Consider the following 23503-nt stretch of genomic DNA (forward strand, 5'->3'; position numbering starts at 1 on the left):
TTTAGGAGTGTAGAAATCTTGCGTATAGACGTATGACACAAGTGACACCCAATCACCTGACCACATTCGGAGTCCATGAGTTCCATGGAGCGCCCCATTCTGGTCTTTCATGATGTCTAATGGGTACTGAGGTCGCTGGCAGTACCTGGTACCTGGCAGTAGGTGGCACAAAAATGCGCCCTAACATAAAAAACATATGTTTTTGGGAGTGTCCGCATACTTTTGATCACATAGTTTATGTTTTCTTTACTCAGAGCCACACATCTCATTCTTTATATGTGTAAACTGATTTTCAGATTAACACTGTTAAATTTCTTTTTATTATTGTGGTAGTAGACTACATATTTTAATATTTGTTGGCAGATGGATAAATTCTTTGTAAGAGCAAAACATAAAACCAATGAAATAAGTGATAGTAGTAGTAGTAGTAGTAGTAGTAGTAGTAGTAGTAGTATTGAACCACTGCCAGTGAAAAGTGTGATAAGGCATTTTCCAGCAGGGGACATAGGTGAAAATACTGTTGAAGTTGAGCCATCTACAAGTAAGACAAATAACCCAAGAAACATAAAATCTAATATTACAGTGAATCTTACATTAAATATGGATTTGTATCTTATATCTGTGATCCACCTCTTCCCCTCAGAATTATTTTGAACCAAACTCTGTTGAATAATTCTATGAAACCATCCATACTTCACAGACACTTGGTAACCGATCATGGCAATTATAAAGACAAGTCATTCAAACTTTTCAGATGCAAAGTAGAAAATGTAGATAAAACTGGAAACAAAATACACAATTTTACAAAATCAACAATGGTGGCACTGGAGACATTATATCAGTTAGCGTTGCTATTTCAAAAAGTATATCACTTTATATGGCAGTTGAATGTCTTATCATTCCTGGTTCTTTGATGTATCAGATAAAATGTTACACAAAAATTCTGCTAGAGTTGTTGTTGTTGTGGTCTTCATTCCAGAGAATGGTCTGATACAACTCTTCATGCTACTCTATCCTGTGCAAGCTTCTTCATCTCCATGTAACTACTGCAACCTACAACCTTCTGAATCTGCTTAGTGTATTCATCTCCTGGCCGCCCTCTACGAGTTTTACCCTCCATGCTGCCCTCCAATACTAAATTGGTGATCCCTTGATGCCTCAGAACATGTCCTACCAACCTATCCCTTCTTCTAGCCAAGTTCTGCCACAAATTCCTCTTCTCCCCAATTCTGTTCAATACCTCCTCATTAGTTACATGATCTACCCATCTAATCTTCAGCATTCTTCAGTAGTACCACATTTTGAAAGCTTCTATTCTCCTCTTGTCTAAACTATTTATCGTCCACATTTCACTTCCATGCAAGGGTACACTCCATACAAATACTTTCAGAAAGGACTTCCTGACACTTAAATTTACACTCAATGTTAGCAAATTTCTCTTCTTCAGAAACGCTTTTCTTGCCACTGCAGTCTACATTTTATATCCTCTCTACTTTGGCCATCATGAGTTATTTTGCTCCCCAAATAGCAAAACTCATCTACCACTTTAAGTGTCTCATTTCCTAATCTAATTCCCTCAGCATCACCTGGTTTAATTCGAGAACATTCCATTATCCTTGTTTTGCTTTTGTTGATGTTCATCTTATATCCTCCTTTCAAGACACTGTCCATTCCGGTCAACTGCTCTTCCACGTCCTTTTACATTGTCCATTCCTTCAACTGCTCTTCCAGGTCCTCTGCTGTCTCTGACAGAATTACAATGTCGTCGGCAAACCTCAACGTTTTTATTTCTTCTCCATGGATTTTAGTTCCTACTCAATATTTTTCTTTTGTTTCCTTTACTGCTTGCTCAGTATACAGATTGAATAACATCACAGAGAGGCTACAGCCGTATCTCACTCCCTTCTCAACCCTACTTCCCTTTCATGCTACTTGATTCTTATAACTGCCATCTGGTTTCCATACAAATTGTAAATAGCCTTTCCCTCCCTGTATTTGACCCCTGCCACATTCAGACTTTGTGAGAAAGTATTCCAGTCAACATTGTCAAAAGCTCTCTCTAAGTCTACAAATGCTAGAAACATAGGTTTGCCTTTCCTTAATATATTTTCTAAGATAAGTCGTAGGGTCAGTATTATCTCGTGTGGTCCAACATTTCTACGGAATCCAAACTCATCTTCCCCGAGGTCAGCTTCTACCAGTTCTTCCATTCATCTGTAAAGAATTCTTGTTAGTATTTTGCAGTCGTGACTTGTTAAACTGATAGTTCAATAACTTTCACACCTGTCAACACCTTCTTTCTTTGGGATTGGAATTATTATATTCTTCTTGAAGTCTGACATTATTTTGCCAGTCTCATACATCTTGCTTACCAGATGGTAGATTTGTCAGGGCTGGCTCTCCCAAGGCTACCAATAGTTCTAATGGAATGTTGTCTACTCCTGAGGCCTTGTTTTGATTTTGGTCTTTCAGTGCTCTGTCAAATTCTTTGCGCAGTATCATATCTCCCATTTCATATTCATCTTCCATTTCCATAATAATGCCCTCAAGTACGTCGCCTTTGTATAGACCCTCTGTATACTCCTTCCACCTTTCTGCTTTCCCTTCTTTGCTTAGAACTGGTTTTCCATCTGAGCTCTTGATATTCATATAGATTGTTCTCCTTTCTCCAAAGGTCTCTCTGATTTTCCTGTAGGCAGTTTCTCTCTTACCGCTAGTGATACATGCTTCTACACCCTTGCATTTGCCCACTAATCATCCCTGCTTAGACATGTTGCACTTCCTGTCGATCTCATTTTTGAGACATTTGTATTCCTTTTTGCCCGCTTCATTTACTGCATTTTTATATTTTCTCCTTTAATCAATAAATTCAATATCTCTTCTGTTACCTAAGGATTCCTACTAGCCTTCCAGTGTCTCCAGCCCTCTTCCACATGTACAACCTTCTTTCATGATTCTTAAACCAATTGTTAGCTATCATTAAGTTATGCTCTGTGCAAAATTCTACCAGGTGGCTTCCTCTTTCATTCCTTACCCCCATTCCATATTCACCTACTACTTTTCCTTTTCTTCCTTTTCCTACTATTGAATTCCAGTCCCCCATGACTATTAAATTTTTGTCTCCCTTCACTATCTGAATAATGTCTTTTATCTCATCATACATTTCTTCAATCTCTTTATCATCTGCAGAGCAAGCTGACATATAAACTTGTACGACTGTGGTAGGCATGGGCTTCATGTCTATCTTGGCTACAATAATGTGTAACAATGCTGTTCATAGTAACTTACCCGTGCTCCTATTTTTTTATTCATTATTAAACCTACTCCTGCATTACCTCTATTTGTGTTTGTATTTATAACCCTGCATTGACCTGACCAGAAGTCTTGTTCCTCTTGGCACTGAACTTCACTAATTCCCACTGTATCTAACTTTAACCTATCCATTTCCCTTTTTAAATTTTCTAACCTGCCTGCTCGATTAAGGTACCTGACATTCCACACTTCTATCTGTGTAATGCCTGTTTTGTTTCTCCTGATAACAATGTCCTCCTGAATAGTCCCCGCCTGAAGCTCTGAATGGAGGACTATTTTACCTCCAGAATATTTTATCCAAGTTGACGCCATCATCATTTAACCATATAGTAAAGCTACATGCCCTCAGAAAAAATTACAGCTGTAGTTTCCCCTTGTTTTCAGCCGCTCCAGTACCAGCACAGCAAGGCCGTTTTGTTTAATGTTACAAGGCCCGATCAGTCAATCATCCAGACTGCTGCCCCCTGCAACTACTGAAAAGGTTGCTAATAGAGTAATCAAAATAATTTCGAATTCTGACAGAAGTGTAGTGCATAGAGTTCATGACATGGCACAAGATACTGTTGGCCAAATAGAAGAAAATATTAAAGTGGACAAAAGAAATGGTGGGGATGTCAGACGATGCTGAGCTACATAGACATAGTGTTTCATAATTCATGTTACACACTTGTAGAGATAGTAGAGGGTATTTAGTAGATCAAGTTTTACATAGGGACTCACATCCGGAAACAGTGGCCAATGACACTACAAAATATCAAAGTTATAGGTGCCGGCGCCTGTAAATGTATGTACACTCAGGATGATTCCATGATGATGTTACAAACTTTTATGATGATGGAGATGGACAAATGTAGCAATTTAAGGTAAGGGACCCCGGTTTGGAAATAAACGAGTCAAAAGTTACAAGTGAAATCATTCTGATACCTCTGACAATGGAATACATGTACCGGTACTGTTTTTGCTAAGAATGTAGGGTATGCAACTTTCAGAGGTGGTAGTATGGACCACGACAATAAAAAATGTCTAGTAAACATCAGCTCTAAAATGCATACCTGAGGAGCTATGAGCAATTGTTCTTATTCACCAGTGTGAAACACAAGTCATCTATTGAACAAGAGCTCATAGCTCTTAAGTATGTATTTTGGAACCCATGTTTACAAGACATTTTTTCTTGTTTTAGCCCCTCTGAATGTTGCCTACCCTACAATCTTAGCAACATCAGTACTGGTACGTATGTTCCACTGTCAGAGGTATCAGAACGGTTTTTGCTTATAACTTTTGACTGGTTCATTTCTGGTACAGGGCTCCTTACCTCAAATTGATACACTTATCCTTCTCGATCATCCATGAAACTCTGTAACATCATCATTGAATTACATACATTCACAGGTGCCGGCACATGTAACTTTGACCCTCAGTAGTGTCATTGGATGATGTTTCCAGACATGGGTTAAACTTGACCTACTAAGTCCACTCTAAAACTTCTAAAAGTGTTGAACACCCTGTATATAGACACATTTTTACTTTAAAAAGGTGCTATTGCTGATGAAATTCTAGGCTGTAAACAATAACCAGTTATACAATGAGAGAGGACATTTGTAAAATCCTTGATAACTGTACAAGATTAAAATTAAATTTGTCATAGGACTGGTGTGTTAGTTTGTCCACAGATGGTGCTGCTTGATTGACAGGTAAAAAAGTGATCTTATTGTTCGTATTCACAAAATTAACCCCAAAGTAATATGAAAATTTTGAATTATATGCAGAAAATTTGGTAGCGGAAAAAAACCCTCCAAAAAAGTAATCAACCTGATAAATTCATATGTACTGTGCTTCACCTTTTCAAAAAAGTGGGCGAGGAAATGAGAGCTACATGCTCAATTGTTTTTGCATACCGATGAGCATTGGCTATCATAAAGATGTGGACTGACTCATCTTTTTACTAAAAAATGAGGTAAAATTGTTTCCTTACATAATTGGAATCTGATTTGGAGAAGCATTTCAAGGATGAAGAGTGGATTTGCCAATTAGCTTATTTGACAGATATAGTCAACAAATATAACAAGCTCAATCTTGAGCTCCAAGGTTTTGACACAAATATTCTTAATACACATGAGAAAGTAAACTGGTTTTATAAGAAAGTTTTATTTTGAACTAAAAAAAAGGGAATACTTTGTCCAAACATGGTGAACTAAATGAAATTAGTATTGCTGATGGACTTTTGGAAATAATCTAATTCCACCCACAAAAACTCAGGTAACAGTCTTTAAAATACTTTTCAGAAATTAAGATAGATGTAAATACATAAGAATGGATTACAAATTCGTTCTGTACCGCCATCATCAATTTCTCTGATGTTCCTGTAAAACTGAAGGAAAGTCTTTTGGAAATGTCCATTGACAGTTCACTGAAAATCAAAATTGTAAACATGTCAATTTGTGGTTTCCGATGCATGCAAAGAGTACACTGACCTAAGTGACACTACCATTACACGCTTTCTTCCATTACCTTCTACTTATTTGTGTGGGCAGGATTTCTCTGCATTGACAGCAATCAAAACCAAACAAAGTAATTGCTGGAATCCAGAATCACCATTGATACGCTAAAGAAGATTCAGTCATGAATAGATGAGCTGGTGTCCAGAAAACAAACTCAGGCATCTCATTAACATGGAAGAAACATATCAAAGTCACATAACATTTTTTTGTGTGTATGTGCCACTTGTAATGTAGTTCCTGTATTTATTTTATTCGTTTATAGCAAAAATGGCTAGAGGACATCTTTAAATATGTCTGCTTGTGAGATGTCTGCTTGTGTCTGTATATGTGTGGATGGATATGTGTGGATGGATATGTGTGGATGGATATGTGTGTGTGTGTGCGCGCGCGAGTGTATACCCATCCTTTTTTCCCCCTAAGGTAAGTCTTTCCGCTCCCGGGATTGGAATGACTCCTTACCCTCTCCCTTAAAACCCACATCCTTTCGTCTTTTCCTCTCCGTCCCTCTTTCCTGATGAGGCAACAGTTTGTTGCGAAAGCTTGAATTTTGTGTGTGTGTTTGTGTTTGTTTGTGAGTCTATCGACCTGCCAGCGCTTTCGTTCGGTAAGTCACATCATCTTTGTTTTTAGATATACAATATCTTTACTGAGTTTTATAAACAAGAAAACTATAATTTACAAAAACATTTTGTGGTCTTGTGTATGGCAAAACATGCAACAAAGTTTATAGAAACTGTGCAGGTTTTGACAGTGAAAACTAAAAAAAAGTAATCATATACATATTGCATAAAGGATGTGAATGGTGTTCCAGTAAAGGTTTGTACTAAAGCATTTTGTGATGTATTTGAAATGTAAAGGAAATGTTTATCTGCTGCCATAGGAGACCCAATTACACAAACATTTGACATTCATCATGAAACATCTGATGATGTTCATTATTATAGTGACAAATCTCACGAAACAGAAATGTTAGAAAATGAAGCCTGTAAATCTTCTCCATGTATTAACCAAAGACAAAAACATGGCACAGGAAAGACAAAGTTTATTGGTTAATACTATGATAATACAAAGTGATTTCCTCTGTGTAACATTCATTGTGATAGGAAGAGACTGATAAGGAAATCTGAAATCTATAGCTAAAGTGCACCAACTTTACAAAAATGAAAATGAAAGGAATGATTTGCAGAGTTGTAGAGATAATACATACAGAAGTATATACGCAAGAAAATTTAATGTCTATTTCAAAATGCCTCACATTGAGACTTGTAATATGTGATGTATGGATATCCAAACAACATGATATAATGCCTCTGTATGTTCGCTTACGCTGAACTTGAGTCTCAGCTGCTCAAAGACGAATAAGACTTTTGTTTAACAATTAATGATTTGCAGAATGTTCTTCCAACACCAAAGATCTACTAAAGTTGTGTTCTATTTGTAGCAAGTTTGGGTGTTCAACTTCAGTATCCATATATGTAACAATGATAGTGGTGTTAGGTGTATGACACCTGTACATGAGTTCACAAAGTGTTTCAGGAATCTTGTCTTGTTTGTTAGACTTCTAAGCATTCCAGAAAACACATTAAAAAGGAGACTTTGCTTTTGTTTTATGATATCTGCTCAGCACAGAACAAGAATAATACATTGTACCTGATATCCTATTGCCTTGTAATAGTGGGAGATTACTCCAGCGGACTAGTGGAGGCTGGCAGAAAAGGCCTAAGTGAAGAAACTTTTCCATTTACTGAGGATGCCCAAGGAAGATTTTCAATATCTGAAAGCAGCAACTTCCAATCTAGCTAAGAAACAGACATAAACATTTGGGCAAAAGATTAAATTTCACAAAATTTGTGCCATGATGATTGACATCGGCAAACCAGGGATTTTCCAATTTAAAGAAAACTACTCTCCACTGGATTTTTGGGAGGAAGTTGAGGTTTTGAACAGAAATATTGGATGACCTCAGAAACACACAACATCAACACATTTCAGCCCAATGAAACTATTTCAGGTTTACTATATGTGAAGCAGCAGAAAGATTGCTGCTGCAAAACAGAGGGACTTGTTGCCCCTGTTCTTTTAGATCCCTGAAAACCATAATGCCATGTACTGTCCTCTTTGATCATACATTCAAGGTGTAAAAAGAGAGAGAGAGAGAGAGAGAGAGAGAGAGAGAGAGAGAGAGAGAGAGGAGAATCAAGACAGCTGAAAGTAAGCACCAGTGGCTGCTTGGAGCCAGTGTGACTTGAACTCTTGTCGCTAATAGTTAACCTTAAATGTAACAAGAAATTCATGTTGAAATAAATCTAAACTAACTGTTTTTTAAAACAAGTAACTGACTGAAACTGGACAGTTGTAAAAATAAACCATTTCTTAAAAATTTCATTTTTCAGTTTGGGAGCTGACATTTTTAAACAATTATTATTACAAGATATTTTAATTTGACTACCTTTTTGGGACCACAAATGTTAATGAGCCAAAAAGGCTTCTGGAGAAATTTAGGAATATACAAAGCAATACTGACCCTACAACTTAACTTACAAGTTAGGTTAAAGAAAGGCAAACCTACATTTACAGTTTTTGTGGATTTAGAGAGAGCTTTTGACAGTGTTGACTGCAATACACTCTTCAAAATTATGAAGGTAGCAATGATAAAATAATGCAAACAAAAAGTTGTACAGAAACAAGACTGCAGTTATACAAGTGGAAGAACATGAAAGGGAAGCAGGAATTGGAAATGCAGTTGAACAGAATGGACTGTGTCTTGGAAAGAAGTTAGAAGATAACATTAAACTACAGAGGGGCTTAAACAACGGCATATGCAAATGTGACCAGCTGACCACTTATGAAAAACATGGGTGAGCCAGTCGCACTGTTAACACGTTATGAGCATCTCGCCAAAATCTTGGGTAAAAATGCTGGACACTCACAAAACTCTAACCACATTCACTGGAAAGTCACCCAGGTCTGTTGGCAAATCTGCCATTACCCCCAATTTGAAAATAAGACACAGTCTAATAAACAAGCAAAAGGTTCCTCCTTGCTGTAGAAAGAAGCTATGTACACAAGGTTGTGCCTATGCAAAGATGAGTAAGGATGCTCTTGTCCTGTCAGCGTGGCTGGAAAGACGTATGTCAAGAACACGTTGTGTGCTTTATTATATGGAGCTTATTGTCTGCCACTTCAAGTCACTCATCTTCCTATCGATGCAAGACTCCATATCTCAACAGTGAGATGATAGCATGCAGAGGGATGGCACATTGAACTAACTGAGGATTGCGACTCGCCTCCTTGGCTGCTACATCTATCCTTTTGTTCTCCACAATACCCATGTGCCCTGGCACCCAGCAGAAAGACACCTCCATCTCCAGTTGTTGCAGATGGAGAAGGGTGCCCTGGACGTTCTGGATTACTTTATCTGCTGGGTAAGAGTTTTGCAGAGAGCAAAGGGCACTCATAGAATCAGAATAGACAATGAATTTAGTATTGGAATCATGTTTCATCTGCTCCAGTGTCCACAAGATTGCATATAGGAGGAGGGGATTAGTGTTTAATGTCCTGTTGGCAACATGGTCATTAGAGACAAAGCACAAGCTCGGCTGAGGAAAGGATAGGGAAGGAAATCAGCTGTAACCTTTCACAGAACAATCCTGGCATTTGCCTGAGCTGGTTTACGGACTTTGCGCAAAACCTACGGTCAGACGAGAGTCTGAACTGCCAGCCTGTCGAATGCAAGTGCAGTGTGCTAACCACTGTGAAACCTCGCTCAATAAGATCACATATAATTCCACAGTGAAGAAAGTAAAGTCCTGAGGCAGTCAGATCCAATGACACAATCAAGAAAAACAAGAGAGCAAGCAACGGAGTACCCCTGTTTTGACTCATCCATAAAGACAACTGTAGAGCTGTGGTGCTCAGTTAAAATGTTCTTGAATAATGTATGAAAAACATATGGAGGAATGCAACCTCTTCTGTACTGCACTAAATCTAAAATTACCCTGGGCCTTGCAGTAACCATGGTGGTACATGGTTCAAAACTTGGATTTGAGATTGTACTTGCTCCACACTGCCTGACTCTAGCACATGCTGCACGCAGATCCCCAATGGCCTTGTTGCTCATGAACGACTGGAGAAATGGCATTTCAGAGGTGGACAAGCAACATTATTGTATACCAGCAAATTCGGAGCTGCAAGGAACTTACATGCCTGACACACCATGAGAAGTTGCCATCAGACTGTAAGTGGCAATTCAGCAGCCTCAGCACAGAGACTGGATAGGGGGGTGGTTCTATAACCACCCGTGGCCAGCCTAATCCCTTCATGGTAGACAGTTAAATGATCTTCAGATAAGAAGGCCTCATTGATCCATATACTATGCATCCATAGTACAGCCGCGAATGCATGAAATTCCTCCACAACTACAATAGATCAGATGCACCCTGCCCACTCCCCAAGCCTGTGGCTAAGGCACTTTATGATATTCAGTGCCTTTAAGAACCTGGCTTTCAGATCTCTCAGGCATGCCAATCATGTCAATTTGGAGTAAAGAATGAGGCCCACAAACCTCACTGAGTCTTTAAAACTTAGAAGGGTGCCCCTCATATGCAAGTGAAATAAATTAAACATATGACAAGGACACATTTATCCACAGATAAATGAAAACCTGTCTTTACAGTCCATTCCTCTAATCTCTGCACCATATGTTGCAATTGGCGAGTCACTGTGGCAACACTGGAGGAGGAACAAAATTTGTCCACAAATTGTCCAAAATTGTCCACAAATATGGAGCACAGTACAAAACTCCTCAATGAAGACACGATATTGTTTATGGCTGTAGCAAAGAGACTACCACTTAAAACATTGCCCGGAGGACTGCCATTCTCCTGCTCAAAATGATCCAACAGCATGTCATCAACACGGGGCCTAAGAAATTGCTTAGACAGAAAGGACCATATGAAGATTGGGAGGTGGCACTGAAAGCCCCACTGATGAAATTGCTCTAGTAGTGTCTATGCATTACTCATCTCATAGAAGATACTGAGACAGTGACATTTATGTAGGAAAGGCTTCTGAATACCCATCTCTAGCAGGATCAGTTCATTGACAGTGGACAGATGTCTCTGGAATTCACACAGAGAGCAGCTAAGAAATTGCCTGGTCTCTAACAACCAGACTAGATGGCAACTAAACATTCACTTTAGGGTCTTTCTGACACAGTTCATTAAGGCAATACTCTGGTACCTACTGGGACCCCTGCAGTCCTTTCCTGATTTGAGGAAATGGATCAAAATTTCCTCTTCCTTTCTGCCATAACAAATTAAACATTTGGGGACTTCCTTTGATGCTTTAGGCAAACGTCGAAGAATGCAGTACCAGATTGGCTCATGATCAGGTTCAGTACCACAAGCCTCAGACAGTGTCGATTCCAGCTCCCACATGAAGGAAAGGTAATTTTAGAACTCAGAACTGTTGGATCTGAAGTTCAACTTACCCCTCTCTACAGTCGCACAGTACTAGCGAAATGCTGGATCCTGGCCGGTACTCGCTGCAGTCTTTGGAAAATGCTCTGCCTTCATCTGAGTGATGTCTCCAGGTGTTTCCTGTTTCATCACTACTACTATTGGTAAACAACTGAGTTTTATGGAAATCCTCCTGACAGCTTCTCATACTTTAGTGGAACAAGTGAAATGGTAATGGTTGGTTGGTTGTTTGGGGAAGGAGACCAGACAGCGTGGTCATCGGTCTCATCGAATTAGGGAAGGATGGGGAAGGAAGTCGGCCGTGCCCTTTCAGAGGAACCATCCCGGCATTTGCCTGGAGTGATTTAGGGAAATCACGGAAAACCTAAATCAGGATGGCCGGATGCGGGATTGAACCGTCGTCCTCCCGAATGCGAGTCCAGTGTCTAACCACTGCGCCACCTCGCTCGGTGAAATGGTAATGGAGTCCAGGAACACTTGCCATGACCTTTTCTTGCTCTCTTTAATTACGTGTCGAGCCATGGCTCTTGCAGCCCGAAATGCTGTGAGCTTGTTTGCTGTTGGCTGGTACTTAAACTGCCAGAGAGACACACACCTGTCCAGATTGCTGAGCAGCATTCACCAGTCCAGGTTGCTTCCTACGATGACAGAGAACTTTCAACTGGATAAGTCAGTGGCATCTGGATCACTCATATAATGTGGTCCACACATTACTGGACACTGTCACAGTGTCCAAACACAGCCAGCTGACTGAACAGAATCCAGGTAGCCATGCTGACCATCCATTTTGATGGCTTCTGTTCATGAAAGCTCCATCCAGTAGGAAGATCCACAGTGGGAAATGGTCACAGGAATGAAGGTTGTCAATGATTTCCACCGAATAGAGTTTGTGAGGGCTGGGAAGCAGAAAGAGAGGTCAATGGCAGAGTAGTATGAGCAGAGAAATGAGCCAGTAGCAGTTCAGAAATGAGTGGAAGTACTTGTGTTGAGGATGTACAGCTCGTGAGATGTCATGAGGCTCTCCACAACCCGACCATGAGGGCAAGAAGAGGTCAAGCTCCACAAGACAGAAGGGGAAATGGTTGAGGGAGTATTCCATAAGATCTGCGAGAGCCCCAGAGTCTATTGCATCTTGCAGAGGTAAATACAGCGAGCAAACAGTGATCTTCCAACACAAATGAATTTCAACTGCAACTGCTTGCAGATCAGTAGCCAGTAGGGGAGCAGAGGACCTGTAGCACAGGGCTGTTGGTATCTTGAAAATGTGTTTCTTGTAGACACAAGGATAGGGGGCGTGCCTGTGCTAGGAGTCTCAGTTCGTCCACATGAGTCCTGAACTCATTCATGTTCCACTGTAGTATGGGAGCCATTTCAGTGGTGTGGTTTTAACTTACCCCTGTCTCTGTGCCTGGGAGGGGATGCCTGGGTCTATTGATGAGGCATCCAACTCCATGAGGTGCATTTGGTGGCAAGGCATCTAACCTCCTCCTCAATCAGATGTGCCAGAATGACATCTGTTGGACCATCAGATAGCTTTTGACCCGAATTTTATGACCCTTTCCCTGCTCCCTGTCCTTTGATAATGGTCAGGAAAGGGGGTCGTTGATAGGTACTTTGCTTTTAGTGTGCCTTCTCAATGCTCACTGTGAAAATGTTGATGGTCTCTTCTGTCATAGACACCTGGATTGCTATGTCTTTACTCACTTTGCTTTGGCATGTACTGTTGTAAGTACAGATGTTTGTGGTGGATCGTGATATGATGGTCCTTGTCTGCTTCGAAGTGTCCACCTTGGGACTAGATTTCTGCTCTATGGAAGCATATGAAGTGGCTAAGACAGTTTTAGTCACCTTACATTCTTTTTTTTGGCTTCAGCATAGGGAATCTGCTTGGTTATTTTATTTTATGACTTTTGTGTTCCTCAGTAAACACAGGGCAGTCTCGGCTCCAAACTGGGTGGCTCCCAGATGAGCTGCCTTTCCACACTTCCCACAGATCGCTTCACCTCCGCAACTCATCATTGTATGACCAAAATTCTGGCATTTATAACACTGCATAGGGTTAAGTTTGTAATGCCTAACTGTTAAGTCACAGGAAAGCTGCTATAATACGTTCGGGCAGCATTGGACAATTAAAGATGACAATGAAGGTGGTGGTCTTCTCAATTTCTCCATTATTCCTATGTGTCATTTGCACCGCATCCACTATCTCCTCTGATGCCCATTCTTGTTTCAGCTCAGCTACATCTGTGTCCTCGATATCACAGCACATGAGAACACCTGTGCTTGAGTTAAGGTAAGTGTACACTAGAGCCTTGCATCGCACCCCATTTACCTGCCTGAACTCACCTGTGGCCGACCGTTCCGTTCCGTTGCCCACACTGAGGGTAGTCAAGCTCAACTGTCATGAGAACTGTGTGCATGAGTTGTGATGTGCTATTGAGGCCCATGGCTCGTTCGGGTAACTGGCCTAGCCCAGGCATTAACAATGCTCGGTGCAACAGGGAAACAGACAGTGCTGGGAAGGGAGGAATAAATGGTTGCACACAAGCAGATTTGCATTCTGAATCATCTGCACACCTTTGAGAATTGTGAAGGTTTTATGCACTGGGAACAGGGCATTCTTGATCCTTTGTAAAGAAAAATGACTCGTAATCCAAAATGATGCATAATACTATCATGAGTGTGGTACAAACAACTTTTTATTGGTTTACACACTTCATTATTTCCTTTTTCTGCTTCTTTCTATAGCCTACATGTTTATGAGTTCTTTTATGAAACCTGATCTCAAATTTTTTTATTTAACTTTTGTCCACAGTTGGAATATTGTCTAGAAATGTTTCAGCAATCTCTCTGTTGTAATCTCTGTGTTTTTTATATTCTTCTTTGTGTAATGTTCATGGGTCATTTTTCACAAACAAGGTCCTTTGCGTTACAGTTTTATAAGTTTTTCGATTTGATCTGGCCGTTGGTTCACTCCTTCGCCATACTGTAACTAATTAGAACTTGCTGTCACATAAAAACTGTAGGAAAACTCAAAACGTGTGTGCCGAGTTAATGAGCCTGCATCGGTTGTTCCGAGAACTGCAGGTGACAGCCACAAAGTGTCCCTAACATCCACTCCTTTGTGGCCAACTAATGCACACCCAGGCAGACAGTTTGGCATAGCGACTAGCCCCTTAATCATGTGTTGTTGTTGTTGTTTATTATTTATTGAACAGCAAAGGTGCTTCCAATGGCAAGGACTAGGAAAGATGTAGAAGACAAAAAAGAAGTTTCCCAGAAGCTGGAGGAGGGAACTGACGCTTGTCTGAAGAAACTGAGGGATAGCATTGCATGACAAAATTTTACACAGGTTGTAGATACTGATCTGTAACAAAATGTCTACCAAATAAGCCACTCTGAAGCCAGACTTTGCCTTGGGAAAGGTGTACCTGGTGAGAAAAAGATAAAGTTCATACGACGTGAGAACAGCTCTGCCATCATATAACCACCTAACATACATGTGTGTCAATACAAACTTTAAGTACTTGCCATTTCTCCATAAAGTATTACAAAAACTTGATAATTAGTATGGCAACCTTTAATAAAACTAACTGTTTCATTGCATCATGAAATACAGAGTTATTTCACATGCACGTGACAGTAAGTCGAATTAACAATTACAAGCAATGGAGGATATTTAAGTAACTGTTTTGTTTCTGATGCTACAGCCATCAGATATTTAAATATAGCACCAGAGGTGAAGTACAGTGTCAGTAAATACTGTGTGAAGTAAAAAACTGCTTGCAAATGGGCGACAGAGACTTTGTTCGGCACCCAGGAACAGTATGATGCCTGGCGGGTGTGCGAGTCAACGAGAAGCCGAGCCATAAGGGCACTTTGCTGGATTTGGGTCCTGGTTGCACACTGCTTGGCCTGGAGGGCCTTGGTGTGACTCCAACGGCTGACTGGCAGCGTGAGTCAAGGCTCATCCGGCAGCCATGGCTGCGGTCCCAGGCGGACTGCACAGGCTCAGTGCATTCCTCTGACATACATCCCAAAAATGATGTTACAATTACCCAATTTTTGTGACTTCCTGAGCAGTTCCATCTGCTTTGACTGATTAATTTTGACCAACAAGGAACCCTTATGCAACCATTTAATAGACTAAGGTGCTACCAACTCTTCTAAACCTTTAGGGAAATAAGAGGGGGTCACTTTTTCAAATACCCTTCCTTCCTCTTGATCACCAAAAACACATTTTGATTTATGACTCCTCAAACACTATTACTGAAGACCAACTGATTATTAGGAGAGCTAGCCTCCCTCATTCATTTGGATGAATGGGTATGAGTACTCCCAGACAGTACATCCATCACACTGGGAAGAGAAGAAGAAGATTGTAAGGGTCCCATCTCACCCCATGAGACACTCAGACAGAGCCCCATGTGCCTGAGTATGCCCTATAGAATGGAGGTGTGACAGGTACCCCAGAGGTTGCCCACTAACAACTGTTGCACCTTAACAGCCATGAATCTCTTCAGTGAACAGCACACTTTGAGACCGAAGGGGTATTTACAGAAGATTTTACCATCCTCGCAATCCGGCTGGTCAAGCCAAGATCCCCATTCCTTCTGACACACAACATTCCACTGTCGCATTGCATGGAGGTCGCTGAAGCATGCCCAGAGCTTACTGTGACAGAGGACCAGCGGCACTGGAACCTCTGGGTTGCCAAGTGTGTACCCAGCAAATAAATGCTAAGAGGGCAAGGGAAATTAAATCAGGTGACACTGAGAGACTCAGATTAGGAAACAAGACACTATAATAGTAGATGAGTTTTGCTATTTGGGCAGTAAAATGACTGTCGATATCCAAAGTAGAGAGGGTATAAAATGTAGACTGGCTATAGCATGAAAAAAAAAAAAAAAAAAAAAATCTTAAAAAGAGGAATTTGTTAACAATGGCTATAAATGTGTTATGAAGTCTTTTCTGAAGTTATTTTTGTACCCTCCGTACCTCATCCAACAACACTGTTTGTTAAGGATGACATGGCAGTCAGTCAATACCAATGTGCCTGTGAGGGCCTGTGGGTGGAGTTAACATTTATGTTATGGTGTCTTGTACGGAAGTGAAACAGACAAGAAGAAAATAGAAGCTTTTGAAATGTGATGCAATAGAAGAATACCGAAGATACACGGGTACACTGAGTAACTAATGATGGTATCAAATCAAACTGTGGAAAAAGAAATTTATGGCACAATTTGATGAAAAGAAGGGATTGATTGTTAGAACACATCTGAAAGCATCAAGGAATTGTCAATTTGGTAATGGAGAGAAATGTGGGGGATAAGATTTGTAAACAGAGACCAACAGTTGTCGGTTTCAAATGGATGAAGGTTGTAGTAGTTATTTGAAGATGATGAGGCTTGCACAGGATAGATTAGCATGGATGGCTGCATTAAACCAGTCTTCGGACTGAAGACCACAACAACATGTATCAAATCTGGTGTTCACTATTATGATTGTGGACACATGTTTCTGCACTTCTGGTGATGTTGCATCCACTGTGCACGTTTAAATATTTTTATATATGTAATTTTATTCAATGTGACATTTTTGTAATGAATTAAGTGTATGATGGTCATGATTTCTGGTTTTGTAAGTAAAAGTTAACAAGCAAGCTTTTTTTTCCCTTTTCTTTTTTTTCTTTTTTTTTAAAAAAAAGAAACAGAGTTATGATGGTCAGATATAGAAGATAAATTCTCAATTTCAAGTATGGGTATTAGTATTGCAACACCTTTAACACTGTTGAGTCCAACTATGAGTCTCAGGTTGTGTGTTGCCTTCATCAGCATTTCTAGGAACAGTTTAACTACCAGTACAGCACAATTCAGAGAGCAAGATTTTGTTTCATGCTGTCATTAAAGAGTGTTTATTTAATTGTATCTATAAATTCCAATAAAATAAAAAACAAACCTGGTGAGGCAGCATTATATATAATTGTATCCTTACTCCTCTCCGGAATGACTGTATGACAAACAGACATAAGAATAAGGAATTCTCTAAGGTAGAGAGCTGAAGGATGACCAGACTGCAAATTCTGAAAAGAATATAAAGCAGAAAACACATTAAGGAACAATGACATGTGCCACAGGAGCATAAACATTCATAATTGTCCTTACTACACAACAAAAACTACGTAACAACAAAAATGAAAGCTAGTATCACATATATGAACATAATTAAAGAACTACAGTAATTAGTATGAATATGTACACATTGCTTGAAAGTTGCAATACAGAGTGGGGAAGTAGCATAATCAAGACTTACTATGTAAAATAGAAGAATGCAGTTTATTCAAATTAACAAAAAAGTTCAATATTTGGTCCAAAGTTTCCATTAAATGAAATCACCACTTTGGAGCTTAAATAAGATTAGCAATGGGTGCATTCATTTTTAATCCTAACATCAGGTAACTCCAGTATCCCTACTAATGCCACACTGAGATTTATTTCCTAAAATGATTAAACATACAGTAGTAATACCCATTTATAAATATGGTAATAAGCAGGCAAACTCCCAATTATAGACTGATTATCCCTCCTTCCTGTATTTGCAAAATTTTTTGAGAAGGTAGCTCATAGCAGGGAACTGAACAACCTTTCTGACAAAAATCCTTTACCAGCAGCTCAGTTTGGCTTCCACAAAAGTGTGTATACAGAAAAATTAGTATATGATCTTGCAAAATCCATTCCATTAGAACCAAACAAGAAGTATTACATACATACAGGTACAATAAAGTTGATAACGGCCAATGATTCCTTCTGTGTAGATGCACTCCAAGCTCGAACTCTTATAGTAACTGGCAAGATGCCATGAGTAATGAGGCTAATGAGCAGGGGTATTACATCAGTAGTGTGGGGTGTAAGTTGAGAATTTGGCACTGATGGAAGGTGTGCGAGGGTAATCTGTGCAGTTGTGGTGACCAGTGTCCAGACGGCATAGCTATCAGCACATCTGCCTCGTATGCAGGAGAACCGGGTCCGAACCGCGGTCCAGCACAAATTTTCAATTTGAAGAAATATTAGTGTATTGGTTTTTTCTGTGACCTTACCAAGGGTGCTGACTGTGCAGGTAACAAAATTCTACTTGGGGAGGCAGAATGTTATGCCATTAAAGACATTCTCACTGCTTGGATGGAGTCATGTCATATCAATAAAGAAATAGTGTGTCACATTAATTAATGATAACATTATATATGGATTGGGAAATCATTAAATATGGTGGCCCAGCCCTGTTCTTGACCTACATGAAATATTTACCAGGGATATTTGAGGACTCTTCAAAAAAATCCAGATGTTTATTGATTACACAAGAAACAAGCAAAGGGTCCAATGGCCATGAAAATAATAGAAAATACTTACAACTGGTTTCTAGCAAATAGCTTCATCCTTAAATTTACAAAGAATTATGTTAACTAATTCCAATCAAAAAAGAATGACTTGTAGATATCGGAACTAGAGATCTGTGGGTATACACTATACAAGAGCTATGTGCAATGTTCCTAGACTTTCAGATGGGTAACAAACTGAGGTTGCAACAGCTTGTGCATAAGTTAAGCTCAGGTCATCTTGACTGCAATCAAAAATCTCCCTCAGTATGTTGACCTGAACATGGGGTTGCAGGCTTATTTTTCACTCCGTACTGGTCCTATGGCATAATCATCTGGGGTAAAGCACCAAAGATCAAAAAGTATTTATTCTACAGAAGCATGTAATAAGAATATTACAAGTTGATAACTGCACAAGTTTAAGAAGCCTCCTCAAGAATCTAGGGGCTGATACACAACATATGCCAACACATTTACTTCCTAAAGATATTTGTGGCTAAATACAAAGGTGAGCTGAAAAGTAATACCTCCAAATTTTTTATGTGAAAACTCTTGCAGCTTTTTAAATACATAGACATTACTAACACTCTACATCTTATTTCTGCATAACTGAAGTTCACTGCTGTTAGAACACTTGAAATTGCAGCATGTACATGTTGATGTGTAACATAATTAGTCAGTGTGTGACAAAAAGCATGCTACAATCGAGTTTCAAACTTGAAGAGTTCATCCACACATGGAACATTTTCTCCTTCAGCATTACTATGCTATACGACACATGAACAGTGCAACAATCTGATGCATTGCGTTCACTGTCGTCAATAACCCTCCATAAAGTCCTGACTTGGCTCTATTCGATTTTCATGTTTCCAAAACATAAAGAACACTTTCAAGGACTTCACTTTGATAATGCTAAAGTGGTGCAAACAAAGCTGCAGTTGTGGCTCCATCAACAAAGCAGAACTTCTACAGTGACAGTATCAACAAACTCCTCTCTCATTGGGAGGAATATGTTTGTCGTCAGAGTGACTATAATGAGAAATAAATACAAAATTATGAAAAGCATATATTGGTAGCACCAAATAGTGGAAATATGGAGTCGCAGACATGCAAAACCAATGCTACTAAACATGTAAGCTTCCAGCCAGAAGGTCTTCTGACACACACACACACACACACACACACACACACACACACAGAGAGAGAGAGAGAGAGAGAGAGGACTCAACATCTCCACTATACAGTGAGTAGAAATCTATCCTTTTCAATTGGCGACAGAACACACACATAAAAGACAGTTGTAATTGGCAAGCTTTCGGAGCCAGTGGCTCCTTCTTCAGGCAGAAGGAGAAGGAAGAGGGGTAAAGGAAAAGGATGGCACATGTGGTGAAACAGGTGCTGAGGTCATGAATGTCATGTAGTAAAGACTGCTCTTAACAGGATATTGCGAGTTGCCAATATACACCCTCTGCTTATGCCCATTGATAATTTGGTGGTAGTCATGCCAATGTAGAAGGCCGAATAGTGTTTACGTAACAACTGGTATATGATATGTCATTTCGCCGTTGGCTATGCCTTTGATATTATGTTTTACCAGTAACAGGGCTTTTATAGGTGGTGGTGGTAGGAGGGCACATAGGGCAAGTCTTGCAGGGGGATGGTCACAGGGTAGGGAACTGGGTGCAGAAGGAGCATAGGGTCTGAGAAGCCTATTGCAGAGATTGGGAGGGCAACAGAAAGTTATTCTAGGTGTGGTGGGCAAAAATTCAGACAGAATGGATCTCATTTCAGGGCATGATTTTAGGAAGTCATGGCCCTGTTGACGTAGCTGATTAACACATTCCAGACCAGGATAATACTGAGTCACCAATGGTGTGCTCTGAAGTTGTTTTTTGGAGGGATCAGAGGTACCAGGATTGGATGTGATGGCCCTGGATACCTGCTTTTTAATTAGGCTGGTGAGGTAATTATGTGCAGTGAAGGCTGAGATGAGAATGGTGGTGTACTGCTGTAAAGAGTCTGCATCCCAAAAAATACGTTTGCCTGAAATGCCAAGGCTGTGTGGGAAGGAACATTTGACATGGAAAGGATGGCAACTGTCAAAATGTAAGTACTGTTGTTTGTTGATAGGTTTAATGTGGACAGAAGTGTGTAGTTGGCCTTCACTGAGGACTAGATCAAGACTGAGGAAAGTGGCAAGGGATTTGGTGGCAAGGGATTTGGAATAGGACCATGTGAAATTTAATTGGGAGAAGGTATTCAAATATTCCAGGAATTTTAGCAGGTCAGCTTCACCATCAGTCCATATGGTAAAGATATAATCAATGTATCTAACCCAAACCAGGGGCTGAAGACTTATGGATCCCAGGAAAGCCCCCTCCAAGTGACGTATGAAAAGGTTGGCAAAGGAAGGAGCCATCCTGGTTCCCATGGTTGTAACCCTTATCTGTTTGTATGTTTGCCCCTCAAAGATGAAGTAGTTGTTTGTGAATGTACAGTTGTTTAAGGTGAGTAGGAAGGATGTCATAGGTTTCGAATCAGGTGGGCACTGACTGAGGAAATGTTCAGCAACAGACAGACCATGTACATGCAGGATGTTGGTATAGAGAGAGGCGGCATCAATGGCGACAAGCAAGGTGTGTGGCGGGAGTGGGACGGGCATGGATCTCAGACGATCTAGGAATTGGTTGGTATTTTTTATGTATGAGGGGAGTCTTTGTACCCACCTGGCCTTAATTTACGTTAATTTCTTCTGTCTCAACATTTCTTCACTGGAACTATTCTTCGCTTCACTCCGTTTTAGTTTTCTACATGTTTTATTGTCTTACCCGTCTATTTTTCACCCCCTCCCAGCTCTGTTATGTACAAGGCACTTAGCTTTTCATTCTTATTAATTCATGCATGATGTTTCAGCAGTAACCTCCATCTGCATATTACCCTGTCTTCCACCTTTAAGCTCTCACATTTCCAAATCTTGCCTGATGTAGTCCCCAACAATCAGTCTTTCCTTCTTATCCCATTTGGTAAGTCTCCCCTGATCTGTGGTTCTGGGTGACTTCCTGAAATCCACCCCTTTTCCTGGACCTCTCCAGTCCTTTTCCCTCACACCTCTTCTGTCCCCTTCAGTCCTTCTGCCTTAAGAAGGAGCCCCTAGCTCCAAAAGCTTGCCAACTTCAACCATCTTTTATATGTGTGAGTAGATTTTTTAAAATCTATCCAATTAAATAATTTTGTATTGTTTGTATTGTTATAAATCTATCCTTTTTATAATTTTGTCATTAATTCATGCTGGCTTTTCCATGACATGAAAAATTAATATGTAGATATGAAGAATATGGTGCCGAATGTTAATAAATTTGTTTTATTTACAAAGCTTTACAAGTTTTCACATAAAACTTTCAGAGACATTACTTTCCAGCATGCCCTCATATCAAGTGTATTTAGGATGAACTATCCACATCATACCACAATACTAGAATTAAAAAGTAACTTCCACATAGAATAGGCACCCCATCTCAGCTTCTGAATGGAATTTAATATTCCAATGCAAAAGCAACAGGTCATCAATAAACATAAGACAATAAATTAAAAACTCACTGAAGTTCATAAATAAGTGGAACAGTGCCATATTAGCCACTCCTCCGATACAACAATTTAGCAGGATATCTGGACTCAGGGATATAGTTTCTTGTTAACAAAAAATGAGGGCATGCTGAAGGTGTCCTTTAAGTTTTCGTAACAAGAAAACTGGATAGGGTCAAGTCGGGACTGTATGGAGCATGATTGATGAAAATGAACCCAAAGTGTAGGATTGTTGCAGGAGTTGAAGCACTTGTGTGTGGACTGGCATTTTCATGCTGATGGAGACACTGCTAAATGTGTGAATGAACTCTTTGTGTTTGAAACTTCATAACAGAACGCTGTTTCTCACACACTGACATAGTTACATTATACACCATCATGTTTGACACCAAAACTTAGAACCCTCTAGCACAAGAGGGCTGCAAATATATAGAAATGAAGAATAAGTTTTTAGAATGTCAATAACATTTGTTTTATTTAAAAAGTTTTAAGAGTTTTCACATAAAAAATTTGGAGGCATTATTTTTCAGCACACCCTCATATTTAATATGCTTCATTAGCTTTTCCAGTACATAGGCAGCTGTAGTGGTCTACGAAATAGGTGAAGTTACATAATTGTTTAGTATGAAGTAATAGTTGAAAGCCACAACAGAATAAATAAGCAATAAGCAGTATTTTTTTTTCAATGTAGCTGCTAGTATACTTTACAAAAGGTGCTTTACCTTCAGCTTCTGCATGCAAATGGGATTTACAGAACCTGATGTGTGAATAAATGAATGTGCACACTTAAAGGAAGCACAATCCAACAGTTGGGATGGGGCTACTGTGTGATGGAAGCATACTTCTCCAAGACAATGCCTAATTCCACATTTGAGTACTACAGGAAGATATGCATCAAGAGATTTGGCCAGAGGACACCTCACTCTTCTCACCTGAAGCCTATATCTTTTACTATGGGACTTATACTTTCTGGTGAACTGAAGAAATACATCTATATATAATTTTGGAATGGATGATATTTCATTTGACAAGCCGTAACAATAATTCCATCGCTTGCCTAAATACGTATATGAGATAAGGCACAACTATTTGGCCTCTTTTGGTTTACAAACCTTAGATGTCATGGAGTTTACATTTGAGACAGTAAATGTTTAATGACATTTAGTGAAAATCGTCCCGTTTCATTTTATTCCCCCTAGTGGTTTGACAGTGAAATTTGTAACTATGGTATAAACAAGGTGCCAGACCAGTATTTGCCT

The 23503-nt window shown here is 39.7% G+C and overlaps 1 protein-coding gene across 5 annotated transcripts in view; it reads right to left on the reverse strand.

Moving 5' to 3' along the window:
* Nucleotides 1-23503, reverse strand: part of LOC126252907 (probable phospholipid-transporting ATPase IA) — a 631593-nt gene that overhangs the window by 132890 nt on the left and 475200 nt on the right. For all 5 annotated transcript variants that reach the window (XR_007545867.1, XM_049953883.1, XM_049953884.1 and 2 more), the window contains exon 10: nt 17249-17372. Coding sequence is in view for 4 of the 5 variants with exons in the window: in XM_049953883.1 (XP_049809840.1) it covers nt 17249-17372 (124 nt within the window). In the remaining variant the exon portion in view is untranslated. The remainder of the gene's footprint in view (nt 1-17248; nt 17373-23503) is intronic.

Source organism: Schistocerca nitens, chromosome 4 (assembly GCF_023898315.1).
Source record: "Schistocerca nitens isolate TAMUIC-IGC-003100 chromosome 4, iqSchNite1.1, whole genome shotgun sequence".
NCBI lineage: Eukaryota > Metazoa > Arthropoda > Insecta > Orthoptera > Acrididae > Schistocerca > Schistocerca nitens.